This window comes from Puma concolor, chromosome D2 (genome assembly GCF_028749965.1).
Source record: "Puma concolor isolate L17-30 chromosome D2, mPumCon1.1.hap2, whole genome shotgun sequence".
Lineage (NCBI taxonomy): Eukaryota > Metazoa > Chordata > Mammalia > Carnivora > Felidae > Puma > Puma concolor.
Window position 1 is genome coordinate 38,652,374 of NC_141677.1, and position 13,036 is coordinate 38,665,409.

Sequence of the window (13,036 nt, forward strand, 5' to 3'; positions counted from 1 at the left end):
GGCCCAGTCTGAACCGCAGAGGCTCCAAGGGGCTTGTGCGGAGTCGTCCCGACCTGGCTGTCCTGGCACAGGATCCCTCCCCACCGCTGAAGAGCTGGGAATTTCCATATTTAAAAATAGGCTTTTTGGGAATGCAAGCTGGTACAGCCACTCTGGAAAACAGTATGGAGGTTCCTCAAAAAACTAAAAATAGAACTACCCTACGACCCAGCAATGGCACTACTAGGCATTTATCCAAGGGATACAGGTGTGCTGTTTCGAAGGGACACGTGCACCCCCATGTTTATAGCAGCACTATCAACAACAGCCAAAGTATGGAAGGAGCCCAAATGTCCATTGATGGATGACTAGATAAAGAAGATGTGGCATATATATACAATGGAGTATCACTCGGCAATCAAAAAGAAGGAAACCTTGCCATTTGCAACAACATGGATGGAACTGGAGGGTATTATGCTAAGTGAAATTAGTCAGAGAAAGACAAATATCATATGACTTCACTCATAGGAGGACTTTAAGAGACAAAACAGATGAACATAAGGAAAGGGAGACAAAAATAATATAAAAACAGGGAAGAAGAGAAAACATAAGAGACTTAAATGTGGAGAACAAACAGAGGGTTACTGGAGGGGTTTTGGGAGGGGGGATGGGCTAAACGGGTAAGGGGCACTAAGGAATCTAGTCCTGAAATCAGTGTTGCACTATATGCTAACTAATTTGGATGTAAATTAAAAAAAATTAAGTTAAAGCAAAAAAAAAAAAATAGGCTTTTTTTTTTCAGAGAGGGACTGACTGGAGTCCAGATCTTTGCTACTCGAAGTGTGGCCTGCACAACATAGGCACCCGCCCTGCTCCATGTCTTGTCAGATGTGCAGAATCTCAGGCCCGACCCGGACCTTCTGTGGGAATCACAAGCTGCATTTTTAATGGCTACCCCAGGTGATTCTTATGCATATTAACATGTGACAAGCCCCCCCCCCGGGACCAGACAAACACTCTCTCCAGCCCTCCGAAGCAGAGATCTGATATCCCAACTGAACATTCCTTGAGACCTCTACCCAGAATGCTAAGACACCTCTGCCTGGGAGGGGGAGAGTCCTTCTCTGTGTGCCCAGGGCCAGGATTCCACCTACTTAAGTAGCATTTCAAAAAAGGAAGCACTTTTGATCTGCTCCCTGCCATGCACTGAAAGGCTGTGGAATCTCAGAGGTGCTGCAGGAGGCCTGGCCTTGCCTGACCCCCAGACACGGGTCCACGAAGGCCAGTATTTCCCGCACAGCCCAGCAGCTCGGAATCACTGCACAGACACAGCCCTTTCCACTGGAGGCACAGGGGCACCCCTCCAGGGACTCCACAGCTCTGAAGTCCCAAGATGGTGGTGTTGCCTGCTGTGTTTCAAAAGTCAGCATATGGCCACTGCCACTGTGAGCTGGGGCCCCCCTGCTGCCCACTTTGGGAAAGAGGTCCCGGCATTGCAATCCAGTGCCAGGCGGTTTCAGCAGCACGCTTCTCCTGCCCCGGTGAGACAGAGAGAGGGACCCAAAGCAAGGACTTACTCCGTGCTACGAGACACCCAATTAATGTCCCCCTCCAGGAAAAAGGACAGGAGCAAGGCAAAGAAGGGGCCCACTCGGCCTTGGCCTTGGAATTCTCTCTGTCCCAGACCACATGATAGGGCAGCTCTTCCTCTCCTCCTGATACATGTTTGGATAAGTCCCCAGGGCACCTGGATACAGAGTCAGCCCAAGGCTTTAGGTCACCAGTGTCCTCCTAGGAAAGTCTACAAAATAGGGCTAGAGAGAGCACCTACCCCACAGGGCTGTGCTCTGTTACAATCCCCAATTTGCAGATGGGGAAACTGAGGTGCAGAGCAGTGAAGTCCTTGCCCAAGGTCACAGGCGGACTCAGGTACTACACAGCAGTCTTGACAGCAAGGCAAGGCTGCTCGAAGTAAGCCCAGTTAAGAGCAGTTTGACCAATTTCTCTACGACAGGGCTTCTCCCCACCTGTGATCTGACTCTTCAAGGGGGTGCTCAGGTATGCCAAGACTCCCAACATTTTCCGCAAGGTAAGTGCAAGGACAAGTGCTCCACGGAACACACTTTGGGAAACAGCACTGGGAGGAAAGCTGGTCCTGTTACAGAGAACGCTGCCCAGGAAACTGTGGCATTGTCAGGGGAACAGGTCTACGAGCTCTGGACTGGGGTAACGGGATGAAAGTCCTCCCTTCTCAATGGTATGACGTTGGCCAGCCCTGCCCTCCTACCAAACATTTCACACCCTCTCAGTCTATCATTCCCGGAGCCCCACAGCGTTAACACTGGTCAACGCTAGTCCACTGATGTCCCCACCATCAAAACGGCAGCTGTCCTGGCAGGCCCCCATCCACGGACACTTCCCTGGCTGCCCCTCCCCAATCTTCCGGCCTTGCCACAGCCAAGAGCCATGAGCCCAAGTCTCAGTGTCACCCTAGCTGGTTGTTTGACCCAAGGACAGTAGACTTCAGAGTATAGAGGTTCCTTTGGGTTCAAAAGTTCTATTTGTTGTCGTCTGTGCCCGTCTGGGGCCAAACACGCAAGGAATCAAAGAGAAAACAAACTCACCACTTTGCGAACTATTTACAGGAAGCCTGCTTAGTGCCAGGCATTTGCTGGGTCCTGTATACCCATTATTGCTACTCCTCATAAACATCCTACAAAGTAAGCATCATTATGCTCTTTTTACAGATGAAGAAACCAAGGTGCAATATGGCTAACAGCCAAAGATGCCCTGCTAATAAGATCCAGGATTTGCACTTGGGTCTGACTGCTGAATCTCTACTGAAGTGTGCATTTGCACAAAGAGAGCCAGGAATGAGCAGCAAAAATCTCTCTGCACGAGGGAAGGTCAGCCCTAACTCCCCTGTGACTGGGACCTGAGAGCTTCTCCAAGGCCACCCTAAGTGACCTGATCAAAGAGAATTATCTGAAGGTCATCCAATGCAGGCAATCCCCAAGATGAGATGAGGCTGCAGGTCTGATCTGGAATCAAGAATTCTGAGGCACTGGAGCTCCAGTCCTGATTGGATGCATCGGGCCAGACCCTGGGTAATTACCAAGCCATAACGGGATCTGATGTTTATATTAGTCACGAACCTGACAGAGAAAACGTGTTGTTTTCTCAGACACAACCATGGAGACAATACCTCAATAATTCATTACATGCAGACCAGGCTCGATCAAGCCCAACTTCTACAGGGAGGACAGCTCAAACTGAGAGCAGGCGAGAGCCTATGCCCAGCCACATCCAGGTCCCCCAGTGAGCCGCAGCTCCATTGAAAGCTGGACTCAGTTTCCCCAGGCTAATCTGAAGAGAAGCAGCTTGTGTGCTGAAAGAGGAAACACACAGAGGCACTCCAAGGCTGAATTCCTAAAGAATTTGCCAGAAAATTACAAAACACACTCTGAGCTAGAAACTTTACCCATAGTTTCTCAACTCCTCCCAACCTCTGACACCAAGTCACGGGGCAGGAAGGGGCATCAGAAGTCAGAGAATTCAATCTCCACATTTTAAACACAAGGAAAAAGAGACCAGAGATGTTAAATGACTTCTTCAAGGTCATGGCCTTATCCAGGCTGCCTGAGCTGCTCGCTGTTCACTACGGTTCGCAACTGGATTGGACCTCAAAACATCACAGCCTGGTGAACACAGAGCTCTGATGAAACCCAACAGAGAAAAAAACAATGACGTGAAAAAGTATAGCAAAGAACACAGTACCGTATGATTGTGCCCAAGTTCCCAACAGGGGGCAATGTGATTAGTTCTCTCATTTCCTGAAGAAAAAAAAAAGTCCACACGCCATTCTTTTCAAAGTAGTAAAGTCACTCACCATTTACAATTCAGAGGCCAAAGGTACTAATGCTGAGATGCCCCGGGAGGCACGTCCATAGTCTCGGGTTCCTTTGATCAAAAAGGAAGATTGGGTTCCTTTGATCAAAAAGGAAGATGCCGTCCTAGGGGCCAAATACTTGTGATGTCACAGTGCCCTGATGAAATTTACTTCCCATGGAATTTCAGATGCTAAAAAACGAGGCCTCCATGGGACCCCAGCTGCTGGTCAACCCATCTTGGGACTGAATGAGGGTGAGGGTGGGCACATCTGAGGGCCGAGAGAATTCTATGCCCCAGCAGTCTACGTTTGCTTGGGAAGCCCAGCACTGGAATAATTATTCCAAACTTAGGCCAAATGCATTCTTCTGTACCGCATCTCAACAACTAGCAAATACTTGGAAAACAAAAAGAATGTAAGACAAAAAACCAGGATGGCAGTAAAAATACAGACCTCAGGGGTAGAAAGTAAAGCTTAGAAGGGGCCTAAGTTACTATTAATGGGTGTAATGAGCCAGCTACACATGGTTTAAGTGAGCAAATCAAGGGGCAGTTATTAAGTAACTCTGGGAATGTTTTAAAGTGGACTCTAATGGGATCAAAAGTGACCCGACCTCGTGCTACGTTGGCCTCACAACCTCCCTCCAACTGCAAGTGTCTCTCATCCCAGGTTGATTTTTTTGTAGAAACTTGCAGTGACGTCAACTCAGCAGGTCTTGGAGCTACAAAATAAAGCCTAAAATATATAGGGATTATTTTTTCTCATGATCGTTGCCAAAAACCTATTTACTTAAGAAGACCGACAGAAGTTATGCTTGGTCATCATTTATGAAAGAGATTCTCTACGTGAGCCATCCAGTTAGCATTTCATCACAGGTACTGCAGTGGCATCCATGAACCCCTAGAGTAAAAGGACTTGGAAGCCGTGTTTAAAACCCCAGGATCACAAAAATACCAAAACTTATTTTGACTCGCTGAAAAAGTTTTCACTACGATCAAGAAGGCCCCATTTCTTAAGCATGAGGAGGCTGTTCAAAACTTCACCAAAACATGGGGCGCCTGGGTGGCTCGGTCGGTTAAGCGTCCGACTTCGGCTCAGGTCATGATCTCGCGGCCCGTGAGTTCGAGCCCCGCGTTGGGCTCTGTGCTGACAGCTCAGAGCCTGGAGCCTGTTTCAGATTCTGTGTCTCCCTCTCTCTGACCCTCCCCTGTTCATGCTCTGTCTCTCTCTGTCTCAAAAATACATAAACGTTAAAAAAATTTTTTTTTTAAAAACAAAACAAAACAAAAAAAAAAAAAAAAAAACTTCACCAAAACCACTTAGTCTAGAGAACATTTTAGATGCACACATCCAGGAGTTCTATCTCCCCTAAGGGCAGACACTGACCCTCAGTAAAGGAAAAAACAAACAAACAAACAAAAAAACCCTCCAAGACGAAAGACTGCGAGAGAAGGAGGAGAGGAGGGAATGTGTGATCAAGATGTTGAAGAAACAGGTAAGGGGCACCTGGGTGGCTCAGTCGGTTGAGCCTCCGACTTCGGCTCAGGTCATGATCTTGTGGTTTGTGAGTTCAAGCCCCATAATGGGGCTTGTTGCTGTGAGCTCAGAGGCCACTTTGGATCCTCTGTCCCCCTCTGTCTGCCCCTCCCCCACTTGCACTCTCCCAAAAATAAATACTAAAAAAAAAAAAAAAAAGACACAGGTAAGAGAAAGGCTAAGGCAGGAAGCACCATCTCAGGGTCTCGTGGTTCAGATTTTGCTTAACCTGTTTGCTTCTCAGGAATGTGGGAGATTTCTCACCTGGACAAGGAAGGAGAACCCCCATGGCAGAGGAGGTAACTCCAAAGAAAGCTGGCTGGCCAACATCTGGAAGCCTCCCGAGAAGTGGGAGGAGAAAAGACAGAGATGGCTTTTATTTTTCTCCCTTATGTCCAACACACCAGTATTTTCCAAAACACAAATGTGCCTGCCACAAAACTCAGCTGATCTCCAGCACCCAGCGCCGTGTATAATTAATGATCAGGAGAGGGAGCCTGGGTTCGTCCTCCGTATTTCACCCAGAGCCCCCGGCTTCCCTACTTCCCATAGCAACTAAGGAGACTGCGACAAGTTGCCGAGTCCTATGGAAGTTTGAGGGGTCCTGGGATTCACTTTGCTGGAAAAGAGGTGTGAAATATCCCGACCAAGATCTGCCTCCACTTTGCACTGTTGGCCAATTCCCCTCGATCTCCCCTCCCTCCGAAAATGTTAGCGCTGTGAAGTCCCCTAGGGTGGGACTTACTCAAACACAAAGCAGCTCGGTCCCTCTTTTTTTCCAGTTCGTTCTCTCTCTCTCTCTCTCTCTCTCTCTCTCTCTCTCTCTCTCTCTCTCTCTTATTCAGTTTTCTGTTAAAAACTGCCCCAGCCCCTCACCTTCAGCCATTGGGAGGATGGGGGGGGGGGAGGAGGAGGGCAGAGGACATCTCTAGGGACACGGCGACAGACCAGGCAGTCAGCCTAGCAACCATACTTAAGGTGTAGTGAGCTTCGGTGCTGGTGGGCGTCTATGCGCCAGGAATAGCTTAAGCCGACATCCAGCCACCTCAAAAGCGCTGGGGAGGAGGCTCCGCGCGAAACCGCGGCCTCGGAGGCTCTCGGGCGGACCTCCTGCTCCTGCTCCCCGCTGCTGGCGGCATTTCCGGGCACCTAAAGGGGGTGGCTTGGGGGTCGAGAATACACAGGCTGAAGAACTTGGGGTGGGGGTATATTCCAGAAGAATATCCAAGGGATGGAGAGGAAGGTGACATCAGATGTGCGCCCTTGCCACATTCCTAAAGTGGCAGCCTCCGCGGGCTGCCTCCGAAACTGGGATGCATCTCCCCAACTTTCCCTCTCTGTCCCCGAGATCCCCCACTTCCTCTGGCCAGGTTCCTCCCCTGGGATTCCCTAGTCCAAAAGATTTTCTCCCCTGTCCAAAGGCTTTCCCCCTTCCTTCTGACTCCGCGAACTCCTGTCCCCAACAGGTTTCTCGAGTGCGGGCTGCCGGGCTCCCCCTCGCCCACCACCAGGAACGCGGCCGCCGCACCCGGCACACGCACCCGGCGGCCCCCCGGGGCCTCGGGGCCCGCGGGCTCGGCTCTCCCCACCCCGCACCCGGCAACCGAGCGGCGCGCGTCCCCCGCCCGGCCCCAACCGCGGCCGCCGGCGACCCCACCGTAAACAAGGGGACGCGGGACCGGGCGTCCGCGTCCCGGGGCGCACCGGCTGGGGGCAACTCCTCTGCCCGGGCGCACCGCCCGCCGCGCCGAGCGGGGCGCGGGGAGAGCGGAGGGAAGGGCAGGCGGCGCGGGGAAGGCAGGCAGGGATGGAGGGCGGCAAGGCGCGGTGAGGAGCGAGGAGGTGGGCTGGCGCAGGGGGCGGGCGCCCGGGGCACGCGTTACCTTCGTCTTGCCCCCGCAGTGGCAGCAAACGGTCCACAGGTACTTGAGCGTCCGCCAGAGCAAGATGATGAAGAGGCCCCCGAAGAAAGTCACCATGGAGGAGGCCAGGAAAGCCCACCACATGCGCTGGCCCCGGCTGTCGCACGGCACCTCCATGGTCACCGGGATGATGAGCGCATCCATCTTGGGCTCGTGGACCGAGGACGAGGAGGAAGAGGAGGAGGAGGAAGAAGAGGAGGAGGAGGAAGAGGAGGAGGAGGAGGACGCGTCTAGGCTGAGATGGTTCGCGTGGATATTGCTACTCATTCTAAGACTGCTGCCTCCGCCGCCGCCGCCGCCGCCGCTGCTGCCGCCGCCGCCGCCGCCACCATTTGCCATAGCTAGCAACGGGCAGCCGGCGCAGGGGCTCGGGGGAGCTCCTCCCGCCGCCAGCGCCACCCCGAACACCCATCAACAGCCATATTGCTGCTACTGCTGCCGCCGCCGCCGCCGCGGAGCGCGGGGAGGGGGCGGGGAGGCGCCTGGGCTCGGGGCGCTGTGCGCGACCTGGCGGGGTGCGCCGAGATATATACGGCGGGCCGCCGCCGCCCGCCCTCCCCCCGGCCGCCCGCCCGGGGGGGAGGGGATGGAGCGCGCGGGCAGCTCCCCGCCCCGGCCCGCGCCCCGCTCGCCCGGGGCTGCGCCGGCCCCGAGCGCGGAGAGCGAGGGGGCGCCGCGGGCCGCCCGCGCCCGGGGTCTGCGCCGCCCCCGGGCCCGCCCCGGCTCTGCGCGCCGGCCCGCCGTGCGCCACGCGAGTGCGCTGCGCTCCGGCCCGGGACCCTCCCCGCGCGCAGCCCGCGCCGCTCACCCGCCGCTCCTGGCTTATTAGGTGGCAACTAGTTAATAACGGGTAATCAGCCCCCTCCGCCGGGACACCCCCGCGCCAGCCCTCGGTCCCCGGCTGCGCTCGGCTCCGGCTCGCCGCCCCTGCACGCGCCGGGCCACGGAAGGTCCACTGCGTCCCGCTGCCAGGCCGCCGCGGCCGCTAGCCCATGCCCCCAGGGATCCCCGAGCCGCGTTGCCACGCCGCTGAGCCTCCTCGGCCTCCCCTCGCTCTTCCTCCTCGCCTCCTCCGGCTCCTCCTCGTCCCCGTCCTCGCCGCCCGAGCCTCTTCGGCGCGCTCCCCGCGCTCCCCGCAGCCGCCAGCAGCAGCAGCTGCAGCAACTGGAGCGGGCGCGGGCTCAGGCCGCCCGAGGCGGGAGGGGAGGAGGCTCGCAGCGCCGGCTCGCCTCGGCTCGAGGCCGGGCAGGGGGCAGGCTGATCCCTCGGCGACCGCCGGGCGCGCGCCCCTGACCCCCCGAGAGCAAGGGAGAGCGCCCCAAGTCAGGGCGCGGGATCGGGCGCCTCTCTCCAAGGTGCTGCGCCCCCACCCGAGCGACCCGCGGGGCCCCGAGGAGGATGGCGGGGCACCCATGGCAGGCTGTTTTTACCAAAGGAGCCCCCGGTGGGGAGCGAAGGAGTGACCAGCTGTCGACACACGGCCGGACACCTCCAAATCCTCGGGCCTCGGGAGTGAGGAGGACCCTTCTCCAGGACACCCTAGTTCGCCCCCCCCCCACCTCGGGCCTCTAATTCGTTCTTCCCTCCCCTCTTCCTAGGTGCCCCAGTGCCCCACGCACGGCTGGAGGCTGGAGGGTGGTCTGTGGCCCCTGACAGCAGCAGGTGGTTTTTCTGCCTGTTTTTAAGCGACAGAGGCTGCCTGAGAGGAGAGATGAGCAGGGTGGGGACCTGGCCTCAGGGATGGTGCAGGCTTCAATAGACAGTAGAGTTCCCCAAAGTGTTCCTTCCCTCTCTTATCTAGCCCCAAGCCTCATCGTGGGAGGAGAGCCACTGGGAGAAGGGGCACTCTAGGCGCCATCCAAGCCTGCTTTTCCCCAGTTAGGGTCTTCCCCCCTCAGCAGTCTCTATCCCTACACCACAGGGGAATACCTCTTCCAAAGCTCTGGGAAATTTTGCTCCCTCTGTACACTGCCCTTCAGAGCTCTTGGCTACCAGTTGGACCACAAGGTTTTCCAGTGCTAATTAGAAGGAAGATGGTCACATTCTCCCTTCAGTGGTTTCCCCAAAGTTTCCGGCTCATTAGTTTAAGCCTAATTGGAATTATCAGGTTCCTTTCAGCTCTTCCTGTGGTGAGGGCCAAGTTAGCAACCTTAACTGTGTAGGCAGGCAAGTGCTGCTTCTGCCTGAGCCGGAGCACCACCACCCCCCCCCCCCCCCCGCCCACCCCACCCGCCCTTGGAGGATGCTGGGGAGGACCTGGGAAGGGAGGCCCAGCTGGACAGAGAGGCTGAAGGGAACGTTTGCAGCTTCTCCAGACACATTCAGAATATGTTCACTGGGCTCAAGACACACACTCATTAGAAAAGGGTCAAGGCCAGCATCAAGGGGGGAAACAGAATGAGTAAGAGCTCTTGAATATTTGGTACTCAAAAAACAGTGTTAAACCTCCTCCTTCGTGCTCAGCAGCCACACAATACATCTGTGCTGCCTTAGTCCATGCAAAGGCCCTGGGTTCTTCCCAGCACTGTGTTAGGGGTCAGGCCCAGAAGTGCCGTGAAGATGTGCAAGAAGGTAAACTGTGACCTTGAGATTCCTTTGATTTGTTAGCCTTCTAAACAGCTGTACTTTGCTAACTTTGGGCCTCAGCATATGCCAGGAATGCTAAGGACTTTCCTTAAAGCAAGTACAAGATTTAAATTTTGAAAATAAAACACCCATAGCATAAAAAGAGCAGAGAAGGATAGGATTGTTTGCCCAAGGGGGTGTGGAACCCCCAGAATGGATTTCCTCCCTCCTACAACTGAGCTTCCACAAACCAGTGAATCCCCTCCAGGCCTTCCTGAACAGCCCCCACAACCTGAGTTCCCCTACAACAGTCTGGGGATACTAGCAAGAGGCCACCGGTTGCTGTGACTTCAGTCACCCCAACTGCAGGATCCCCACCAGTGTATCTCCTCCACTGTCACCTCCACCACCCCATCGTCCTTCCACAGGGTGCTGGGAGGCCCTATCTCCTGCTCTCTGCACACCTCTGCCTGTGCTGGTTGAAGCTTTTAGCAACTTCTATGTCATACAAAACCCAGGCTGAGTTGGGATTCATCAGGGTCCCTCGCTGCGGTATACCCTACCAATCCTACAACCCCAGTCTCACACCACCTCCCAGGATGGCCCGACCAGTAGGCAGCAAATGCAAGAGTGCCACCATCCACCAGGCTCACCTGCCCACCTCTCCTGCTACCTCCTTATCATCCACCAACTTCAGCACCAGGTTCAGAAAACCTGCCCCTGGCCCCACTAATTGAGGAAAAAGTTATACACAGATGGAATGGAACCTCAAACTTCAAAGGAAACTTAGGTGCCTGCTTCCTCGTTCATAAAATTGGAATATAAACAGGAACTGCTCTACCCACTTACCCACAAATAACATTGGTTATTCGTAAGGTGGAAAAGAAAACATTATACAGATCTTGGCTGTGACCCAAAAAACAGCCAAACTCTGACCAGATGTTCTGACTCCAACCCAGTACTTAATGTGTGTGTGCATGCACCAGGCCATGGGGGAGAGGGGTCCAGATAGGACTATCTCCCTGCCCCCTGCTTTGCTGTTCCACACCCCACAAGTCCCCTCAGTTGGGATGAGAACTGAGGCAAAGCGCTCCCGCTCTCTGCTGCAGCGATTACACTACGACCTGGAGGGCCCCACAGCCAGTCCCCAGATGGACTCCAGGGCAAAGTATAGAGAAGCACTTCCAAACAGCCCCAGTGCGTGTCCCCTCTTGTAGGTGTGTCTGCAGGCTGGGAACTGAGGGCCACTGCACAAGAACTCAAAGGCTAACCACAAATAGAAACTTCAACCCCCCCCCCCCTCCTAAAAACAATGCAGGCCATTTATTTATTTCTAAATACATTTATATGCTTCTCAGGGGGGAGGGCAGCCTCTTTACCATGTGAACATGTGCCTATCTCGGCTTTCAAAGCAAACCAGGGTTTCAAGTTTGTAAAGTATTCTAATCTGAACTATCTCAACTGATTTAAAAGAAATAAATAAAAGTACATTAACATACAAATGAAAAAAGCAGAGCAACTAAAGTAATAGCCAAGGAGGAAAAAAGAAGCTTATTTACTTAAATGTTGGCTCAACATCATAGTTAATGTATAGATTTCATCTTTTTCCTGCCTAGACCCAGTTCCAATACTCCACGTAATAAATCATGGTGATTTTGCTATGCGGAAGCCAGGGGGACACCGTAAGTGATCTAGCGCCCTCTGGTGACCATTTCTGGTACTTGACATTATTTGGTGATTGCAAAGGGGACCTATTAAAATAGTCAGAAATTTGGTGTGAAAATTCCAAAGAAGAAAGTCCTACTGCAAAATCCTGCAGCCGCAATAATATTAATTACCCAATTGCCAGCCCTACCAACATATAAAAGTACTGTGATAAAGGCGGTTAACAGGGTTGATATTGTTACCATGCTTTGATGTCAGATCTTCTAAGCTGTAACTACCCTTGGCAACTTACCACTTCTTAAATTACCATTGTGTTTTGTTCTAAATGGTTAAAGTACTCTCCCCTTCCTTGTTTCCTTCATTCTTTATAATCTCTTTGTGCCATAAGAAAGGACAGTAGCCATTCTCCCATTTTACAGGTAAGAAACTGAGTCTTAGATCTGTCAAGTTACTGGGCATGAGAAGACCACCTTACCTTTGGAGCAACGTCTCTCTTTGTGGCTTATAATGAACAAGGAAGAGTCCACCCCTGAAACCATGCCCAAAAGCCTCTGAGGTCCAGAAGGAAGCATTGGTCCCCAGGATGGAGAGAGGGACTCAGAGAGCAAGCTTGGAGGGATTTATTTATAATAAATATTTATTTTATGTTTATTTCTGCTTATGAGAATAATTCAGACTAAAAGAATTTGGAAAATAAATGTTTCATATAAGAATAGAATCCCACAACCTACCAATAACCATGATTGATTTTTTTTACATTTTAATGTTTATTTATTTTTGACAGAGACAGACCGAGTGTGAGCGGGGGAGGGGCAGAGAGAACGGAAGACACAGAACTTGAAGCAGGCTCCAGGCTCTGAGCTGTCAGCCCAGAGCCTGACAACACAGGGCTCAAAATCACAAACTGTGAGATCATGACCTGAGCTGAAGTCGACCCTTAACCTACTGAGCCACCCATGCACCCCACCATGATTGATATTTTCATATATTTCTTTCACATTATACCCTTAACAGGGGTGTATTTTTGAAAAACTAAGGGTTAGATTGAACATCTAGTTTTTATCCTATTTTCCCTTAAAATTAAATTGTGAGGATTTTTCTCCATGTCATGAAATATCACCAAAAAAACATGCTTTTTAAAATAATTGATTATTTCAGTAGATGGCATATTCTGAAATGTAACATCTTTTTAAATAAGTCCTAGAACTTATGTGTAAATGATCCATAGTAGCCAAAAAGACGTCCTGAAGAAGATTGCCATTAATATCTGTACATCCTAGATCCAGTACCTGTCTTCCAGGGAGAGTGCATGTGTGGGCCAACCCAATTGTGGGACACCTCCCAGCCTCGCACTGCACTGCTGGCCTCATATCAGCCAATGCTGAGTGAAGAATGTGAAGAATAGTGTCATATCTTCCTCTGTCATTGTCCCCAGGGCCAGCCAAGATACAAACTTGCAAGAATATAGTCTTCATTCCCC

General features: G+C 52.5%; 1 protein-coding gene across 24 annotated transcripts in view; it reads right to left on the reverse strand.

The window, feature by feature from the left end:
* Positions 1-7,829, reverse strand: part of KCNMA1 (potassium calcium-activated channel subfamily M alpha 1) — a 739,980-nt gene extending 732,151 nt beyond the window's left edge. For 14 of the 24 annotated variants that reach the window (XM_086680079.1, XM_086680078.1, XM_086680098.1 and 11 more), the window contains exon 1: positions 7,288-7,828. In XM_086680079.1, coding sequence (XP_086536205.1) covers positions 7,288-7,665 — 378 coding nt within the window. In that variant the 5' untranslated portion in view covers positions 7,666-7,828. Of the gene's footprint in view, positions 1-7,287 lie in introns of all 24 variants that reach the window. The other 10 variants (XM_086680083.1, XM_086680082.1, XM_086680092.1 and 7 more) reach the window with 2 other exon arrangements.
* Positions 7,830-13,036: the final 5,207 nt, after the last annotated feature.